General features: G+C 42.1%; 1 protein-coding gene across 4 annotated transcripts in view; it reads left to right on the top strand.

Moving 5' to 3' along the window:
* Positions 1-21593, top strand: part of cdk14 (cyclin dependent kinase 14) — a 665904-nt gene that overhangs the window by 176863 nt on the left and 467448 nt on the right. For all 4 annotated transcript variants that reach the window (XM_033012625.1, XM_033012602.1, XM_033012618.1 and 1 more), the window contains 2 exons: positions 13646-13740; positions 21018-21097. In XM_033012625.1, coding sequence (XP_032868516.1) covers positions 13646-13740; positions 21018-21097 — 175 coding nt within the window. The remainder of the gene's footprint in view (positions 1-13645; positions 13741-21017; positions 21098-21593) is intronic.

The raw sequence follows: 21593 nt of genomic DNA, 5'->3' as shown, positions 1-21593 counted from the left end.
TGGCCTTGTGGCGGCTCCCAAGGGTCGTGCCATCATACTGTCGAACCCCTCGGCACGGGAGTGGTTCAGTCCAGAGGCGGCCCTTAGCCAGAGGGTTTAAAGGCAGGGGTTTGGGTGCCATCTTTCTCTTGTTTGGTCTTCCCTACAACCGGGAGGAACATAATTAAAGGTGCCTCTCAAAACACTGGACTTCGTGCTTCCTTTTGAGACCCAAGCACCACAGCCTCAGTGAAGTTGACAGTACTGCAGTATTGCAAACATATGTATACATTTATCTCAACTTGAGAAAATTGGCCAAAGATACAGAACATTGGCCAAAGATACAGAACAAAATATTAGCTTTTGAACTGCAAACCAAATAAATTTTAAGAGTGGATACTAGCTCTCTGCACTTCTAAGAAGGATTATGCCAAATATATTTTTGCACTGAATACACAATTGAGTGTAAATAGGATGTTATTTCCTCCACACTTTTCAGTACTATTAAGCCACATGAAACGAGGAGTCATAGAAACATAGAAACATAGAAATTAGGTGCAGGAGTAGGCCATTCGGCCCTTCGAGCCTGCACCGCCATTCAATATGATCATGGCTGATCATCCAACTCAGTTCCATCATACATCAGCATTTGATGGTAATCCTTGTGTGGGGAGCTTGAGATTCTCCTCTAACTCGAAATGTTACCACTATTTATTTGTGCTTTGATATTCCATTAGGCAAAGGTTTGTTGGGTTATATTTTGGAATTTTGAGATTGTGCTTCCTGTGCCTGGATCCCACTGTTCAGAATTAGCTATTACAAATCAAAGCATGGAACAGATGTACAGTGTCATTGATAATACTCTATACTTCTGAAATTACGTTGACCTGTTCATGCATGACTGCTTCATCTATATACATTTAAAACTCTGTGTGTGTGTGTGTGTGTGTGTGTATAATATATATATACACACACACAATTTCCCTCCCGGGATTAATAAAGTTCTATTGTATAGTATCGTGTGTGTAGGAAGGAACTGCAGATGCTGGTTTAAACTGAAGATAGACACAAAAAGCTGGAGTAAATCAACAGGTCAGACAGAATCTCTGGACAAAAGGAAAATATTAAGTTTTGGGTTGGGTCTGAAATAGGTTTCTGCACACCTTTGGAATGTGGAAGGAAACAAGAGCACCCGGAGAAAACCCATGAGATCAAAGGGAAAAGGAGCAAACTCCATACAGACAGCACCCATATTCAGGATCAATTCTGGGTCTCTGGCACTTTTAGGCAGCAACTTTATGGTCAATGTACTGCCCCATAGTCTTGAACTTAATTAAAACTGCTGCTGACATCACAATGCCCACATGCCCACCAATCGAGGCCCACCTGCCCCCTGGCCCCACCCCCAGCTGTGGACTAAAGCATTGTCTATTTCTTTTTTTCATAGCATTGAATTTTATTGTTTCTCTGTGTCTGTATCCCTCTCCGTGTCCCTCCATCCATCCCCCCCCCCCCCGGTGTGTGTGTGTGTGTGTGTCTCGCTCTCGCTCTCCCTCTCCCTCTCTCCCCCCCTCTCCCCCTCTCTCTCCCCCCCCCTCTCTCCCCCCCCCTCTCTCTCCCCCCTCTCTCTCCCCCCCTCTCTCTCTCCTCTCTCCCCCTCCCTCTCTCCCCTCTCTCTCTCTCTCCCCTCTCTCTCTCTCTCTCTCTCCCCCCTCCCTCTCTTTCCACCCTCCCTCTCTTGCCCTTCTGTCTCTGCCTCTCTCTCTGTCTCTCCCCATTCTCTCTCAGCCCTCTCAACCCCCCCCCCCCCCCCCTCCTTCTCTAGACGCGCCTGCGAGTTGGGGGCTATGCATCAGTGGATAGGGTTATGGGGTAAAAGGAGCAAATTAATAATATTAATATAATATCAAGGGGGGTAGTTAGTGTGCGTGTGTGGGGGTAGTTAGTGTGCGTGTGTGGGGGTAGTTAGTGTGCGTGACGCCGCATGCCGCACTGTCTTCACAAAATAACTGTCTTCACTGATGAGTATGGAATTTCTTTTTCTCATGGTGAACTTCTATGTTCTCTGAACAAGATTTTTGAATAATTGGCAAGAGTTTGATGGTGTTTGAACTGTGGATGTTATGTCTAGCAGAACATGTAACTGAGACAATATAAAGCCATTTTGCTTGAGATCCCTGACAACTGGTAGACAGTGGATATCTGTCCTATTGATGCAGCCGTATAGAAACCCAGGTCCCAGCTGTAGCTTATATTTTGTTCCACTGGCCAATTAAGTTCCTTCACAACCCATTTAGTGGATAAATGACATCCAGATTGTGGCACAGTTTCGAAAGCAAAATGTTGTAGGATTTTAAGATCTGAAGAAGGGGATAAAGTGATATAATTCCACCAAGTCATCTGTTTGATATGTCTTTCCCTTTTAATGTATATAATGTCAGCAGTACTCTTATTTCACAACAGCAAGAATGAGACTTAACTGGGTCTTTTGGGACCCCTTTGGTCTCAATGATAAAAACACATTCTTTGGCATTTGAATGTGGCTGTGTTTTGGAACCGAATGACCACTTCAAAATGTTGCTCTCTTTCCATGCCCAATCTTAGTTTTCACCCTTTTCTTTACTTTTTCCTTCCCCCACCTCCACTTATTCTTCACTCGACTGTTATTGCTTTGAAGGCATTGGGGAGCATTTTCTCATTTAGGCCCATAACTCTATTGACAGAACCCAGTGATCGATTTATTTGTGTATTGCCATTACCAGTTGTGTCCTATGTGGAGGAAAAAGAGAGAATGGGTGTGGATATCCCAGTTGAATCTGATTCAGTCTGTCCTCATCTGACTTCTTGCATATGCACTTGTGGACTAGTTAGTACTGGATTTTTATTGGCAGGAGGGACAGAGCACAAAGACAGATGGTACAGTTGTGAAATAAATCATTGTAATTAAATGTTAAATTTTAAATTTAGGCATAGCATGTTACTTGCATGGAACTATTAACACACACGATTGTAATATACAATGCCCTCCATAATGTTTGGGACAAAGACCCATCATTTATTTATTTGCCTCTGTACTCCCCAATTTGAGATTTGTAATAGAAAAATCACATGTGGTTAAAGTGCAGATTGTCAGATTTTAATAAAGGCCATTTTTATACATTTTGGTTTCACCATGTAGAAATTACAGCTGTGTTTATACGCAGCCCCCCCATTTCAGGGCACCATAATGTTTGGGACACATGGCTTCACAAGCATTTGTAATTGCTCAGTTGTGTTTAATTGACTTCTTAATGTAAGATATAAGAGAGCTCTCACCTAGTCCTTCCTCCAGTCTTTCATCACCTTTGGAAACTTTTATTGCTGTTTATCAACATGAGGACCAGAGTTGTGCCAATGAAAGTCCAAGAAGCCATTATGAGACTGAGAAACACGAATAAAACTGTTAGAGACATCAGCCAAATCTTAGGCTTACCAAAATATACTGTTTGGAACATCATTAAGAAGAAAGAGAGCACTGGTGAGCTTACTAATCGCAAAGGGACTGACAGACCAAGGAAGACCTCCACAGCTGATGACAAAATAATTCTCTCTATAATAAAGACAAATCCCCAAATACCTGTCCGACAGATCAGAAACACTCTTCAGGAGTCCGGTGTGCATTTGTCAATGACCACTGTCCGCAGAAGACTTCATGGACAGAAATACAGAGGCTACACTGCAAGATCCAAACCACTGGTTAGCCGCAAAAATATGATGGCCAGGTTACAGTTTGCCAAGTACTTCAAAGAGCAACCACAGTTCTGGAAAAAGATCTTGTGGACAGATGAGATGAAGATTAATTTATATCAGAGTGATGGCAAGAGCAAAATATGGAGGAGAAATCCAAAATTCCGAAGATCCAAAGCATACCACCTCATCTGTGAAACATGGTGGTGGGGGTATTATGGCCTGGGCATGTATGGCTGCTGAAGGTACTGGCTCACTTATCTTCATTAATGGTACAAGTGCTGATGGTAGTAGCACAATGAATTCTGAAGTGTATAGACACTTCCTATCTGCTCAAGTTCAAACAAATGCCTCAAACCTCATTGGCCGACAGTTCATTCTACAGCAAGATAATGATCCCAAACAAAGATGTTTTTCAAAGCTAAAAAATGGTAAATTCTTGAGTGGCCAAGTCAATCACCCGATCTGAACCCATTTGAGAATGCCTTTTATATGCTGAAGAGAAAACAAAAGGGGACTAGCCCTCAAAACAAGCAAAAGCTAAACATAGAAACATAGAAACATAGAAATTAGGTGCAGGAGTAGGCCATTCGGCCCTTCGAGCCTGCACCGCCATTCAATATGATCATGGCTGATCATCCAACTCAGTATCCCGTACCTGCCTTCTCTCCATACCCTCTGAGCCCCTTAGCCACAAGGGCCACATCTAACTCCCTCTTAAATATAGCCAATGAACTGGCCTCGACTACCCTCTGTGGCAGAGAGTTCCAGAGATTCACCACTCTCTGTGTGAAAAAAGTTCTTCTCATCTCGGTTTTAAAGGATTTCCCCCTTATCCTTAAGCTGTGACCCCTTGTCCTGGACTTCCCCAACATCGGGAGCAATCTTCCTGCATCTAGCCTGTCCAACCCCTTAAGAATTTTGTAAGTTTCTATAAGATCCCCTCTCAATCTCCTAAATTCTAGAGAGTATAAACCAAGTCTATCCAGTCTTTCTTCATAAGACAGTCCTGACATCCCAGGAATCAGTCTGGTGAACCTTCTCTGCACTCCCTCTATGGCAATAATGTCCTTCCTCAGATTTGGAGACCAAAACTGTACGCAATACTCCAGGTGTGGTCTCACCAAGACCCTGTACAACTGCAGTAGAACCTCCCTGCTCCTATACTCAAATCCTTTTGCTATGAAAGCTAACATACCATTCGCTTTCTTCACTGCCTGCTGCACCTGCATGCCCACTTTCAATGACTGGTGTACCATGACACCCAGGTCTCGCTGCATCTCCCCTTTTCCTAGTCGGCCACCATAAAGATGGCTGCAATACAGGCCTGGCAGAGCATCACCAGAGAAGCCACCCATAGTGATGTCCATCAATCGCAGACTTCAAGCAGTCATTGCATGCAAAGGATATGCAACAAAATACTAAACATGACTACTTTTAAACATGACATTGCTGTGTCCCATGCATTATGGTGCCCTGAAATGGGGGGACTATGCTGTCATTTCTACATGTTAAAACCAAAATGTATAAAAATGGCCTTTATTAAAATCCTCACAATATTCACTTTAACCACATGTGATTTTTTTTTCTATTACAAATCTCAAATTGTGGAGTACAGAGGCAAATAAATAAATGATTGGTCTTTGTCCCAAACTTTATTGAGGGCACTGTGGGTAGATACATAGGAAATTTGATTAGAATAGTTTAAGGCTGACTATTGGTGGTATTGCCAGAGGTTTGTACTCTAATATGTAATCAAAGGTCAAAAACTTTATTTGCCATTTGTGCTTACACACATAGGAACTCTTGTGCGGTTGTTCAGAGAGTCAAGTCAAGTCAAATTAAAAAGACATACAGAAAGACACATAATCTATAAAAACATATACTTCTCTAGAAATAAAAAAAGAGAAAGTGCCTAAAACCCTATATAAAGGGGAAAGTGAGAGCATTGTAACTTGCACAAACCCTATATAAAAGTGTCGATTGCATTGTAAATTGCACAGGCCCAGGAGACAATATAATATGATATAATATGATATACTATGAGGTAGGTAGGGACATCAGTTCATTTTGTTTTGGCCAAGAGTCTCACTGTGGCAGGGAAGAAGCTCTTAAAAAAGCGTGTTCTGTTTGTGGCGATGCTGTCCGCTCGTCTGTGCCTGAGGTTGTATGTGCAGTTTTTGTGTTTGAGCAGGGAGTGAGCTGGATGTAGTGTGTCTCTGATGATTCTCTCTGCTCTTTTTTGACAGCGCTGTGTGTAGGTTGTGTCCATGGAGGGGAGTTCCGTTCTGATAATCCTCTCTGCAGTCTTTATGACTCTTTGCAGAGCCTTCCTCTCTGTCTGTGTGGTGTTTCCATACCACACCGTGATGCCTGTGGTGAGGATGCTCTCTATCAGTCCTTTGTAGACCTGGGTGAGAGGGCGACAGTGCAGACCAGCTTTTCGGAGCAGCCTGATGAAGTACAGTCTCTGCTGGGCTTTTTTCACTGTGGCAGCAGTGTTCAAAGTCCAGTTCAGATCTGATGTTACTTGTAATCCCAGGTATCTGTAACTGTCAGCCCTCTCCACCACAGTCCCCTTGATGATGAGGGGCTGCAGGGGGGGTGGATTTTTTCTGAAGTCCATTATTATTTCTCTTGTCTTGTCTGTGTTGAGGCTTAGGTCGTTCACCTCACCATAGGCAAGAATGTCATTCACCAGACTCCTGTAGCCCGACTCGTCCCCCCCCCTTGATGAGGCCCAGGATGGTGGTATCATCCGCATACTTAATAATGATGGTATTTTCCTGGGTGGAGACACAGTCGTGTGTGTACAGGGTGAAAAGTTTGGGGCTGAGACAGCAGCCTTGTGGTGATCCTGTGCTGACGGTGAGCTCTGCAGACACCCTCCTTCCCATCCTCACCACCTGTGGTCTTTCAGTCAGGAAATCCAAGATCCAGTTGCAGGTGGGAGTCGGGACGCCGAGGCCTGTCAGCTTCTCAGTCAGCCTGCCTGGGCGAATGGTGTTAAAAGCCGAGCTGTAATCCAGGAACAGCGTTCTGACGTATGTTCCTCTGCTGTCCAGGTGTTGCAGGATATGGTGTAGAGCAATGGCCACTGCGTCGTCCACTGAGCGGTTGGGGCGGTAGGCGAACTGGAGTGGGTCGATCGTGCCCGGGACCATGTGATTGATATGTGTGAGAACCAGTTTTTCTAGACACTTCATGGCAACTGGCGTGAGTACCACTGGCCTGAAGTCATTCAGGGTGGATGGGTTTGTTTTTTTTGGAACTGGTACAATGGTGGAAAATTTAAAAATACGGGGGACCACTGCTTGGTTTAAAGACAGATTGAAGATGTCTACATACACTCCAGTGAGTTGTTCTGCACAGGCCTTCAGAACTTTAGGAGGGACGCCAACTGGTCCCACAGCCTTGTGGGGGTTCACCTGCCTCAGAGCTTTCAGGACCTGTGTGGGTGTCACCTGAAAGACAGTGTCCATGGGGTTGCAGGGGGCTTTTGAGGGGGTGTCTGTGTTCAATCTGTCAAACCTGGTGTAGAAGGTATTAAGGCTGTCTGGGAGGGTGACATCCTGGGGGTCTGTGGTTGGTACTGTTTTCTTGTAGTTTGTGACTGCTTGGATTCCCTGCCACATACTGCGTGTGTTGTTACTTCGGTAAAAGCTTTCAAGTTTTTGGGAATAAGCCCTCTTTGCAGCTCTGATGGACTTCTGTAGCTCGTACCGGGCTTTCTTGTACTCCCTCTGATCTCCTGACTTAAAAGCTTCCTGCCTTTTCCTGATCTTCTGTTTTATGTTTCCATTGAACCAAGGTTTCTGGTTTGGAAACACACGCACAGTTCTGGGAGGGGCACATATAGATGTGCACCAGCTGATGTAGTCACTCACAGCCTCTGTGTATTCATGAATGTCATCTGTGGCCACCTTAAAGATGTTCCAGTCTGTAGCCTCTAAACATCCCTGCAGGCTAGCCTGTGCACTGTCCGTCCAGGTGTTAACAGTTCTGACTGTGACTGGCTATGCCTTAAGCCTCTTGGTGTAGGTGGGCTTGAGCCGAATTGCCAGGTGGTCAGACTTGCCGAAGTGGGGTATTGGTTCAGCTATAAAAGCATTTCTGATATTACTGTAGCAGTGGTCCAGTATCTTATTTCCTCTAGTTGGGAAAGTCACAAACTGATACAGTTTTGGTATGTTTTTCTTGAGGTTGCAATAATTAAAGTCTCCCAGAATAATAAAAGCAGCATCAGGATATTTGTTTTCATGCTCATTGATCATGTCGTGTAGCTCCCTGAGTGCAGCCTCTTCTTTGGCGGAAGGGGGAATATACACGACACTCACAATAATACATTGCAGTTCTCTGGGTAGATAAAACGGCCGTAGCTTCACAGTTAGATACTCCACATTCTCAGAGCAAGATTTAGAAATAAGCTTACAGTCGGTACACCAGGTTTGTTTGACGAGGACGGCCGTTCCTCCGCCGCGGGTCTTGCCGCTGTCCGCTGCAATATGTAATGGGAGGTTGATCTGGGATTTTGACTATTTCTCATTTCACAACCAAATTTCTAAAGGCACACTCCATGGGCAGCTGTTATATTCTTGTGTGATTAACACAAACAATCAAGGAAACATTTCTATCTTATTTGACTATTGCTGAAGGTGCTTGTATGGATGTGAGATGTGACAGGATTTGTTCATCTGTGATACCTGCTGCAGTTGAAAAGCTTGCCGACTCATTGATTCCTCTTATCAATGTCTTTGCATCAAAGTGGAATAGTCCAGTGAATGACGTGTGTGTGTGTGCGTACCGATCAACTCAGTCATGGTATGTGAATTAGACTTAGACTTAGATCCTTTATTTGTCATTCAGACCTTTCGGTCTGAACGAAATGTCGTTGCCTGCAGCCATACATGTAATAATAAACAACAAAACACACAATAAACACAAATTAACATCCACCACAGTGAGTTTACCAGGCACCTCCTCACTGTGATGGAGGCAAACATCTTAGGGTTACTGTCTCTTCCCTCCTCTTCTCCCTCTGCGCCAATTCTGTGCCACAGAAGGCTGTGGAGGCAAAGTCAGTGGATATATTTAAGGCAGAGATAGATAGATAGATAGATAGATAGATAGATAGATAGATAGATAGATAGATAGATAGATAGATAGATAGATAGATAGATAGATAGATAGATAGATAGATAGATAGATAGATAGATAGATAGATAGATAGATAGATAGATAGATAGATAGATAGATAGATAGATAGATAGATAGATAGATAGATAGATAGATAGATAGATAGATAGATAGATAGATAGATAGATAGATAGATAGATAGATAGATAGATAGATAGATAGATAGATTCTTGATTAGTACGGTTGTCAGGTTATGGGGAGAAGGCAGGAGAATGGGGTTTTTATTTATTTTATTTTTTATTATTACTATATTAATGGGGTTAGGAGGGAGAGATAGATCAGCCATGTTTAATTGGTGGAGTAGGCTTGATGGGCCGAATGGCCTAATTCTACTGCTATCACATGATCTTATGATCCTATGGGACAGGTTTGAAGAGTTGTGGATTGTAAAGGCAGAGAGAGAAAATTGGCGGGGGTGTGGGGAGAGGGTGAGTGGAGGGGAGAAATATGTTGGAGTCCAGGTGGGGCACAGGTGAGGGAAAGGGGAGGGGGGGGGGGGTGTTTGAGGCCGAAATGGGGGGAAGTTTATTTTGTCAGGTAACCTAAAATTGGAGAATTCAATGTTCATACCGTTGAGCTGTAAGCTACCCAAGCGGAATATTTGCTGTTGTTCCTCCAGTTTACATAGAATAGAATAGTTTCTTTATTGTCATTGTAACATGAACCATGTACAACAAAATTTAAAAATGTCAGCCAGTCGGTGCACCATTCAAACATTTCTAAAAGCTAACGATACATACAAGGTAAAATATTAAAAAGATAAACAACTAAAATAAATATCATGAAAATAGCACGCATAAACACCCAGCCCTACATCCTTCTGTCGATTTCACAGTGTACCACAGTCCCTTAGTATGTATCGCCCCTGCGTTCCTTGGCGGCTACATTTAGTGCCTTTATAGCAGTGGGGTAAAAACTGTTTTTAAGTCTATTTGTCCTTGTCCTTGTAGATCTGTACCGTCTGCCTGACGGCAACAGTTCAAACAGGGAGTGTCCGGGGTGGGAAATGTCCTATATAATACTCTGGGATTTTTTGATGCAGCGGGAACTGTGTAAGTCCTCCAAGGTAAGGAGAGGGCAGCCGACAATCCTCTGGGCGTTGTCAATGGCCCTCTGGAGTGCTTTCCTCTGAGCCGCTGTGCAGCTGGTGTACCATACGCATACACAGTATGTTAGGATGCTCTCAATGGAGCACCGATAAAAGGACAGCAGCAGTCTCTGATTGATGTTATTCTTCCTGAACACCCTCAGGAAGTGCAGTCTCTGCTGGACCTTTTTCAGCAGCGCAGAGGTGTTCACGCTCCTTGTGGACTCACTCTGGCAATGGAGAAGACCCGGGTCAGTGGGAATGGGCAGGGAGTTAAATAGTTAGCAACCAGGAGATCCAACAGGCTTTGGTGGACTGAGCACAAGTGTAGGCAGGAATACCTCCAAGGAATGCCATTTTAAAATACTCAGTTATCAATTCATTTCACAACCACAGTCGAGCTTCACTTAGAATCATAAAATTAAGTTTAATAGTCGTTCCAAAAGTTTTACAATGTTTAAATGTTAAATTACCTTCGTAGCTTTCTGTTCAAACAAATCCTATATTAAGATTCACTTTAGCAGATTATGTTACCTTTTTGTAATTTGAATTTACTAGATTTGCAATTTTCTTTGTAGCCAGAGCATTTTAGCAACACACTGTATGATGTGGAAATATCTTATAAAATGACAGTGGAAAAATGATTCATGCTGATGAAAAATTCATGAAAACCTGAACCACACAGCCCTCCAAGGAACTACCAGGTCACTGCAAGTGGTAATTTTCCATTAGGATTCACTTTCACTCGATCATGCTGTGATCCGTGTGGATTGTAATGAAATGGATCGGTGTTGCACTGCAGAAAATATTTTGTACTGTGATTGCTATCAAAAGAATGACTATATGTCAAAAATATCTACTTCTATAACAGTTTCTTTCTTTTAAAAAAATGGCATGTTGGCATTTAGCTAGCCGCTGATAATGTGAACAGTGAAAGTGGGCTGATAACATCCACTGCGGAAACTTGACAGTTGGTTCATATGATCATACGATCATAAGTGATAGCAGAAGAATTAGACCATTCAGCCCATCAAGTCTACTCCGCCATTCAATCATGGCTGATCTATCTCTCCCTCCTAACCCCATTCTCCTGCCTTCTCCCCATAGCCTCTGACATCCGTACTAATCAAGTACTAATCAAGGTTGAACTAATGTAAGCAAACAATTTGGGAATATTTTGAACGAGGAGTTGGAAATTACAGATTTTCAGTGCATGCTGATCACAATGTTATTTGGATCGAATTACTGGTATATCTATGGTGTGTATTTTTTAACCAAATTATAGAACATGCAAGATTACATGTTGGGGAAGTCCAGAACAAGGGGTCACAGTTTAAGGATAAGGGGGAAGTCTTTTAGGACCGAGATGAGAAAAACATTTTACACACAGAGAGTGGTGAATCTGTGGAATTCTCTGCCACAGAAGGTAGTTGAGGCCAGTTCATTGGCTATATTTAAGAGGGAGTTAGATGTGGCCCTTGTGGCTAAGGGGATCAGGGGGTATGGAGAGAAGGCAGGTACGGGATACTTACCGAGTTGGATGATCAGCCATGATCATATTGAATGGCGGCGTAGGCTCGAAGGGCTGAATGGCCTACTCCTGCACCTAATTTCTATGTTTCTATTACATTTGCTCTTTATTGTAACTCCATATGGGATCACTTCTTTTTAATGTGTACTATTTTTAATGGGTTTTGAATCCAATAATCAAGCTTGTCCTGGATCCCATTTGACTGAACCTTCCAGACCAGCCATCCATGTGGCTCCTTATTAAAAGACTTGCCAAGGACCACATAGACAATGTCTACCTCACCGGCCTCATCAATCTTCTAAGTCACCTCTTCAAAAAAACTCAATCAAATTGTTGAAATACAGTTTCCCAAGCACAAAATCATGCTGCTTATCCTTAATCAGTTTTTATTTTTCCTAATGCATATACAATCTTTCTCTTAGCATCCCCTGCAATAACATGTGCACCACTGAAGCAGGCCTCACTAAGTCTGCAGTTCCCAGGCTTTTCCTTGCTGCATTAGATTTAGTTAGAGGAGGGGCATCTGAATCTCTTTCTCACCTGAAAGGACTGCTGGGGTCCTTGGACAGAGGTGAGGGAGGAGGTGTAAGGACAGGTGTTACATCTTCTGTGGTTGCAGGGGAAAGTACTTGAGGAGGGGGTGGTTTGGGTGGGAAAGGATGAGTTGAACCAAGATGTTGCGAAGGGAGCAGTCTCTGTGAAATGGGAAGATATGATTGGAAATGGGATCATGTTGGAGGTTACGGAAATGTCAGAGAACGATGTTTTGGATGCAGAGGGTTGGTGGGGAGAAAGGTGAGAACCAGGATAAATCCATCATTGTTTCATCTGGGAGGAGATGGAGCGAGAACAGAATATTTGTCTCACCGTCTTTTTTTAAATCTCTGACTTTTGTCCAACCATTTGTGTATCAAAACACCACATCACCTGTAATCATCTATTACTTGTCCAAAGACATCATATGTATAGCTTTGGCATTTCCTCTGTGGATCTAACATTTAACATTTAGTGTCTGCGCTGACCAACGATCACTCCTGTATCCTACACAGAAGGAACAATTTACAATTTGTACCAAAGCCAATGAATCTACAAACCTATATGTCTTTGAAATTTGGGAGGTAACTGGAAAAAAACAGTTCCAGCTGTTTATGGGATTTTTGTGTTAAATTTCCACTCCACACAACAAATTGCTGAGAGCTTATTTGAATAATTGATGAAAAGAGATTATTTGAATCTCTTTTCATCAATTCAGACTCATTTGTTGAGCACTCATGACAGACACTTGAATGGCTGATGTCCATTTCATCAGTTTGTATAAATTTAAATTATCAATTGTCCCCCAGTTATCTGACTGATTTGTGTTCTTCAATGAATTGTTCATTAGATTATCCACTTGTACTCCTTTCGTTCTTATTAATGCCATCACATTTTCCACACTTGCACTGATTTTCCATGGCTGGATCAGCAGATGGTTTGTGCCGATCCAGGCTGCATTGTTTAATTTGCAAACCAACCACTTACTCGCAGGAGGAACTACTTTACATAATCCACCTGACTAAATCTACCGTTCGTAGACACAAAATGCTGGGGTAACTCAGCGGCACAGGCAGCGGGAGATGCTGCTTGTTCCGCTGAGTTACTCCAGCATTTTGTGTCTACCTTCGAATTAAACCAGCATCTGCAGTTCTTTCCTATAAATCTACCGGCCACCTCGCTTAAATATGTTATAATATCCTATTGTATTATGGTAAAAAATGTAAATGCAATCTACAAGTATGTGGCAAAGAGTAGATAGTGTGTGTAAGATAGCAGCGAAGTTGCAACGCCGTGAGTAATGGGATTTCTAATAACCAACAGTTCACCTTCAAATGTTGACAGAATGCAGTATATTCCAAACATGTTTTTTAATTTCACAATTCTCAAAGTTGTAATCTGCTTTGCATTAATTTTCCAATACTACGTTATCTATCATGTGCCAACGATTTTCATATTAACACCAAAGTGCATGAATGTTAATGTCGGCACAAAATCACAAAACTAATGCACTTGTAAATAATTCCTCTGGTTAGTAAAACAAAAAAAACTGATGCTTTTAATTAATTATGATGCCTTGTGTTTATTTTTAGCCAACAAGCCCCAAATTTGGAAAAACTGACTCCTACGAAAAATTGGAAAAACTCGGTGAAGGGTCCTATGCAACGGTTTATAAAGGAAAGAGCAAGTAAGTGTTCTGGAATTATATCATTATTATAGAGTAAACAGCATTTTTCCCTTACTATGTTTTTTAATCAAATTTGACCTCAAATTTTAATTTATTAAGATGATCAGCAAATCATTAGTGGAAAGTTATCCTCGGTTATAAAAGCCTGACAAGAATTTTTTACTTCATTTTCTGATACATTTTTAAACAATTTTGTAAAACAAATTAAGCTTTCTGAACTTTATGGCAGAGCTTCACAGGTGAGTCCATGAGTTGAGGTTAGCCAGTGTGATCGGCGTCTGATCATGCAGTTGCATCCTGCTGAGGTGGAGGTGGTATTTTTGGCTCGAATTAGTGGTTTGAGCAGCTGTGCCAGCTGTTCAGAGGTCTGTATGGGGATTGATTTGCCAGCTGCAGAAGGGTTGCAGTTTTTATTTAGGTTGAGCTAGGTATTTCCCTGGACATTTGAGAGATTGGCAGGATTCAGTTTGGTTTATTTTAGAGATGCAGCGTGGAAACAGGTCCTTCGGCCCACCGGGTCCGTGCTGACCAGCGCTCACCTGTACACTAGTTCTATCCTACACACTAAGGACAATTTATAGAAGCCAATTAACCTACAAACCTGCACTTTTTTGGAATGTGGAAGGAAACCAAAGAAAACCCACACGGTCACAGGAAGAATGTACAAACTCTGAACAGACAGCACCCATAGTGAGGATTGAACCGGGGTCCCTGGTGCTGTAAGGTAGAAAATCTACCACTGAGTCGCTGTTCTGCCCCGAGGATGGATTTTCTGGCTGCTGCAGGGCAGCACACATCTTCTGCTGTACGGGAAAGGGGCATTTCTGCATGCCTTCTTTCTTAACGATCCTCAACTCATTAAGTCACAACAATCGGGATGTTTGGGAATGGAACCTCTTTTGTAACCCAAGGACTGCTGTAACAAGAAAAAAAAGCATAATTGTGTTGTTTGCACATGTTGGTTTTGAGGTATTGGCAATAACATAGAAACATAGACATAGAAAATAAGTGCAGGAGTAGGCCATTCGGTCCTTCGAGCCTGCACCGCCATTCAATATGATCATGGCTGATCATCCACTCAGTATCCTGTACCTGCCTTCTCTCCATACCCCCTGATCCCTTTAGCCACAAGGGCCACATCTAACTACCTCTTAAATATAGCCAATGAACTGGCCTCAACTACCTTCTGTGGCAGAGAATTACAGAGATTCACCACTCTCTGTGTGAAAAATGTTTTTCTCATCTCGGTCCTAAAAGATTTCCCCCTTATTCTTAAACTGTGGCCCCTTGTCCTGGACTTCCCCAACATCGGGAACAATCTTCCTGCATCTAGCCTGTCCAACCCCTTAGGAATTTTGTAAGTTTCAATAAGATCCCCCCTCAATCTTCTAAATTCTAGCGAGTACAAGCTGAGTCTATCCAGTCGTTCTTCATGTGAAAGTCCTGACATCCCAGGAATCAGTCTGGTGAACCTTCTCTGTACTCCCTCTATGGCAAGAATGTCCTTCCTCAGATTAGGTAATCTGATAATTCCTCAGATAACAACACTTAAATGTCAGTTTCAACAGTACTATAAAAATGTCAATGAATTCTAATGCTTATGTTTCGAAGTATTTCATTGATATGCAACCACAATGGAAGCATCAAGTAAGTAAGTTAGTTAAACTGAAACAGAAATGGAAATATTGTAAGTCTTACAAAAAAAAATCAAAGTACAAAGCAGAAGATTCTATTCTTACAAAAACGTAATTTCCTTTCACGTTGAGTTTATTGTCATATTCACAAGTACAGTGAAGTACAGGCACAATTAAAATCTTGTGTGCAGCAGCACCTCAGGCATTGGCGTCAGAAAAACAATCAATTTTCAATTGCATATAACTGGTGAAAATCCTTGTATATGATGGAAGTTTTTGACATTAGTATTCCCTGGTGCTTTATCTGGGTGGAACTTTCTCACTTGGATGTTGTTGAATTTAGCATGTCTCCTTAGCTCAGAATTATTGAGATTACTGGTAACCCTGCACTCCAAATCAGCTAATTCATCAGTCTTTCAATTCAGTCGTTACAGTTCAGTTTCAAACTGGGATTATCAGGTGAGCCATCTGAGAAAGAGATTCATTTTTAATTACAGTGAGCTCAGTTTTATTTACACAGTCGCCACAGTGATCATGGATATGGTGAACTACCGTTGGTTGTAAGAATAATTGACGAGCAAAAATGCGCAGACATCTGGTTCTCTGAACTCTAATTGCAGTTTTCAGCAAAGTGATGGATTTGGAGTTGGGGGAAAACACATACTTATCCCATGTTGTTATCTCAGAGAAAACTGGCAGAGTTCAATGTTCATCACCCTGAAGCGGCATATCTAAGGCAATGAAATAAATTACATCTACTTTCTCGGTCTTTCTGGGAAGGTTGCTACCTTATTCAATGGTCAGAAAATAATGAGTTGTTGCAGCCTTAAACAAAGAATCAGAGCAGTGAAAATCAGAGGTAGTTATGTTACTTCTGTGATGTCTAAAGTGTGTTTTCTGGTCTATAAATTAGAAGATGGGAGATGAAAGTCAGAAATTACAGTTGTTGGTAAGATTGAAAACCTTCCCATTGGATGAGCAATTGTAAGTGGATTAAATTGTAATTGGAAAATTCAGGGGAGAAAGACTGAAAACTTAGAACCTGTTGCCATTAGAAAGTAGGAATTATTAGATTTCTTAGAGGGTAGGACCAGAAGAGATGTCTCATCGGTTGCCATGGGAGGCAAATGAAATGTCTGGGCCCTGATAGATTTTTCAATCGTTACTGACCACAGATAAGGCTTGGAGCCCATGTGATCCAAAGCAAAATTGGGGTTGTATCAGGAGATTGAGGGGCTGGGTGGGAGTTTGGTTTTGTGATTGGGATTACTTGCTGGAAAGGCTGTGTTTGTTTTCCTTTGAGTGGAGAAGGCTGTAAAGGGGACTGATAACAAAGGTATATAAATAAATGAAGGGCATTAAACGTGGTAGATCATAGGAAACATTTCTTCTTAATAGAGATATCTAAAACTGGAGGACATAGGTTCAGTGTAAGGAGCAAGAGGTTTACAAGGGATTTGAGAAATTATCACCCATAGAGTCATTGGAATCTGGAAGTGGGGGAGGTTGGTATTCAGACAACATTTAATATCTAGACTAGTGCTTGAATTATGAAGGCAATGGACCTAGTGCAGGTAAATGGATGTTCATAGATATGTATTTGATGGTTGGCATTGACATGGTGGGCCAAGGGCCTGCTTCTGTCTCTCGTTGATCACAGAAAATGTAAGTGTCCTCTAAAGGGGCTTGTCAGGGTGGATATTGGAGAATCTATGGACAATGTCACTGTTTAAGATTAAGGACCCACCCTGTTGACACAGAAAGGAGTTGTTGAGTCATTGGAATTCTCCTCTTTAGAGGACAGATGAAGCAGACGCTTTTTATGGCAGGTTTAGATGATACTTGGTGGGAGTGAAAGCTTAGTGCAGGTAGATGAAAATGTGGAATTGTAGTTATGAGCAGATCAGTTAGGGCTGAGCAAGCTCGAGGGACCACGCCATCAGCTCCTCCCAAAATCAAAATGCTGGAAACACTCAACAGGTCAGGATGCATCATTAGAAAGAAATAGAGTTGATATATCAGGGCTTAAGGTCTTTTATCAGAACCACTGCTCCTTGTTCATATGTTCATAAATCTGACAAAAAAAGAGAGTGAATTGAGCTGGATTTTCTTGATTAGTTCTTGAAATGGTGGAAAATGCCGCAGTAATATTTGTTGCAGTTTGTCCAAACCAAGCACCCATCTCAGTCCTAAGGAAATGTCCTTGACATTTATGGGTGCAAATGTCAAGATTCATAGTTGTCAGCTACATAATTTCATCATGAGGGCTCAGTTCTCATCTTTGCTGCCTGTATGGAGAGATTGGCCTTGCAGTAGGGAAAAGAACACCAGAAGATCTGGCCTCTTCCTGGGCAGGTGACATGTGACCCACTTCTTTGACTCCTCTATCATGTTCAGTTCAGTCCAGTTTTGGTTTATTGTCACGTGTATCGAGGTACAGTGAAAAGCTTTTGTTGCGTGCTAACCAGTCAGTGGAAAGACAATACGTGATTACAATTGAGCCATTCGCAGTATTTAGATACATGATAAGGGAATGACATTTAGTGCTAGGTAAAGCCAGCAAAGATAGTCCGAGGGTCACCAGAGGTGGTGTCATGATAGCAGCTCCCCATATTCCAACAGTCCCTCATCTTGACTTCCCTGTTGCTGGTCATCACAGCCTCAGTTTCGGAAGATTAAAACCACCATCAAATAAACATATCACACTAAATTTACAAATTAAATCACATCAAACTGCACACAAATGAGAACAAATTATTGTTGTGCATATCTGTATGTTTTTATCTGTCTTAGCATTTCTCAATGCTATCCTTGCTGGATTCTGCCAGCGATTTGCGTAGGAAGGAACTGCAGATGCTGGTTTAAACTGAAGATAGACACAAAAAGCTGGAATAACTCAGCGGGACGGGCAGCATCTCTGGAGAGAAGGAATGGGTTGGGCCGAATTCCCATTCCTTCTCTCCAGAAATGCTGCCTGGCCTGCTGAGTTATTCCAGCTTTTTGTGTCTATCTTCGGTTTAATCTGTGCTACCGATTTGTACACTGCAGGTTTTTGTGAAGGATAACCTCGAGCAATTCCGGGTCCAGAAGCTCAGTGTTTGGATTGTACTTTCTCAGTGTGAGCAGCAACATCAAGGCTGGCTGGCTAAAAGAAAACAGGTGATGTTTGTGGGGGAGGACAGTAGATTTGCGATTCGTTAACCTGCAACAACTCCCCTGAATGATTTCTATGGAATCCTGTTAGTACTTTCCAAGATCAAGTCCTTTACAACTGTGACACTTTCCAAACACCTTTCATTGATAGACAGGGAGATGCTGTCTGACCCGCTGAGTTGCTCCAACACTTAGTGCTTTTTTTTTGTAAGACAGCATCTGTAGTTCCTTGTGCCTACCTTTCATTGATGTGATCAGCCATGATGGGAGCATTCTGAGCCTCCACTGCAGCACCCAGATGTTACATTGCTTCTGCCTGCACTCCGTTGGAAGCAAGGAAATTAACCTTGCTGCAGGGTGCTGCAGGGGGCTGCAGGGGGCTGCAGGGTGGTTAGGCCTAATTGAGTGTAGCCCACCGCTCTCTAACTGTCAGGGTTAGGTTTCAGGCTCCGTGCAAAACTCATTGCAATGCTGGTGCTCTTCTCCCTCTTTAGTTTTCATTTAATTTAGATCAGAGATACAGCCCAGAAACAGGCCCTTCGACCCACCAAGTCTGCACCGACCAGCTAATCCCGCATATTATCACTACTCTACACATACTAAGGACAATTTTTTACATTTACACCAAGCCAATTAACCTACAAACCTGTACGACCTAGGAGTGTGGGAGGAAACTGAAGATCTCAGAGAAAACCCATGTAGGTCATGGGAAGAACGTACAAATTCCGTACACACAAGCTGTCTTCCTTGAAATTACAAGAGTTGCCTGATAGGCCTGCCAAGGCACCAGGTATTTCAATGCATGTACCTTTCAACCTCCTTCTGTAGGATGTCACTCTTGTATTTGTCCCAGGTCAGTGAGTGTTTGAGAACACTTACGTACCAGCATTCACTGTACCACAATGCACCTTCCCTATGGGAGTTGCAGCCTGATATTTATTGCCACTAGCCTCTGATGAAACTTGATCTCCTCCTCGATAAGCCAGCGAACAGAATATAGGACACAAGAAAATGCAGATACTAGTTTACAAAATGAGACACAAAGTGCCAGAGTAACTTAGCAGATCAGGCAGAATCTCTGAAGAACATAGATAGGGATCTTTCTTCAGACTGATTGTTTTGGGGAAGGGAGAAAGCCGGAAGAGACAAGTGCAGGACAAAGCCTGGCAGATGGGTGGAGAAAAGTCAGGGATGGGAAGGGGACAAAAGGCCATGAGTGAGAAGAAGCATGAAATATGAATCCAGCGAAAGGAATATAAGTGAATGGAGGGGGGAAGGGTTGGTGTTTGTTAGTTACCTAAAATTGGAGAATTCAATGATCGATGCACTGAGTTGTAACTGCAGATGCTGGCTTACACCGAAGGTAGACACAAAGTGTTGGAGTAACTCAACGGGTCAGGCAGCATCTCTGGAAAAAAAGAAGTGTCTCGACCTGAAATATCATCTGTTCCTTTTCTCCAGAGATGCTGCCTGACCCGCTGAGTTACACCAGCATTTTGTGTCTACCCACTGGGTAGTAGTGGAATATGAGGTGCTCTTCCTCCAATTTGCATATGGCCGCACTCTGGCAATGAGGGGGCTGGGACAGAAAGGATGGTAGGGAAATGGGAAGTGGAGTTAAAAGAATGTTAGAATTGGTTATGCTTGTTTATCTTGCAATAAGTAGACAACATGAATTTGTTGAGTTGCCTGTATTGGTAGCAATGGATGTTATATAGGTGTGTAATATTTTCCTGTCTCTTTTTCATGAGCTAGCCAATTTTATATTAGAATCACAGTGTTTACAATACAGAAACGGGCCTTTCAGCCCAGTGCATTTATGCTGACAATCATGCGCACCTATAATAATCCCACTCACCTGCATTAATTCCCTGTTCCTCGATGTCCTGCTCATTCACGTGCCTGTCCGGAAGCCTCTTAAATGTCATTACTGTTCCTGCTTCCATCACATCTGGCAGCTCATTCCATACACTTCCTATTCTCTGTGTGAAAAATCTACTCTTTGCCAGTTAAATCTTTGCCCTCTAGTTTTAGATCTGACAGACTCTGACTATCTACCTTTTCCAGGGTAATAATTTAATAACACTCATAATTTTAAGATCATGTCAATCATGCCCATCATGTTACTTCTCAACTTCTTCTGCTTCATGGAAAACTCATCTAGTCTATCCAATCTCCCGCAATAACTCAAGCCCTGAAATCCAGATGATATTCATGCAAATCTTTTCTGTGCCCATCTTTGATGTCCAAATGGATTTTCTTTGACAAACTTCATAGAACAAAATGAATTGCTGTGGGTCTACCTATTACATACACAATGTATTTGTTTCTAAGGTTGAGATCCTCAACCAAGAGCATAAGGAACTATAAAGTAGTAACAAAGTATAGATGTTAAAAAAGAACAGATGTGTTGTTTGGCAAAATAATCCTTTCATTACAGGCATTTTTTGTTTCTGCATGACTAATTGTCCTGTTTTCTTCTTAAATCAGGGTGAATGGGAAATTGGTAGCTCTGAAGGTTATCAGACTGCAGGAGGAGGAAGGAACCCCTTTCACAGCAATCAGAGAAGGTACAATTTTACTGTTAACCATTGTTTTTCTGGGGGAGATAGTACATAAAATGCCAGAAGCTAATTATGTACTTGTGTGCTGTTTAGTTTGGCAATTAAAGTATATACAGCCTCATCTGTTATGGAAGTTGAAAATAAGAGAGGTGATTGCAGGCATTTAAAAAATATATCAGCAATTAGAATATTTCAGGTTGAAATAGCTGTGCAATTAACTTAAAGCTGGGTTCTGTTACTGATGATGCAGATGCTTGGAAAAGTAAGAAACACATTTAACTAATCTCAACTAATCCAAATAGAGGACATTGAATGTGTCAAAGAACAAATAATTTTGAGATTTATATCTTTGGTTTTCATTAATCTTCGACTGTACTCGTGGAGAGGAATCATTCCAACATTTATGTAGCTCAACAAACTGTTCTGCATTTCTGCAAGTGAGGGGTGTTTGTAGCAGTTAAAGAAATGACCTTGTCCATATGATTTAGGATGGGGTGAACAT

Source organism: Amblyraja radiata, chromosome 2 (genome assembly GCF_010909765.2).
Source record: "Amblyraja radiata isolate CabotCenter1 chromosome 2, sAmbRad1.1.pri, whole genome shotgun sequence".
NCBI classification, from domain to species: domain Eukaryota; kingdom Metazoa; phylum Chordata; class Chondrichthyes; order Rajiformes; family Rajidae; genus Amblyraja; species Amblyraja radiata.
Note: the sequence above shows the minus strand (reverse complement) of the source record. Positions and strands in the feature narration are given on the sequence as shown.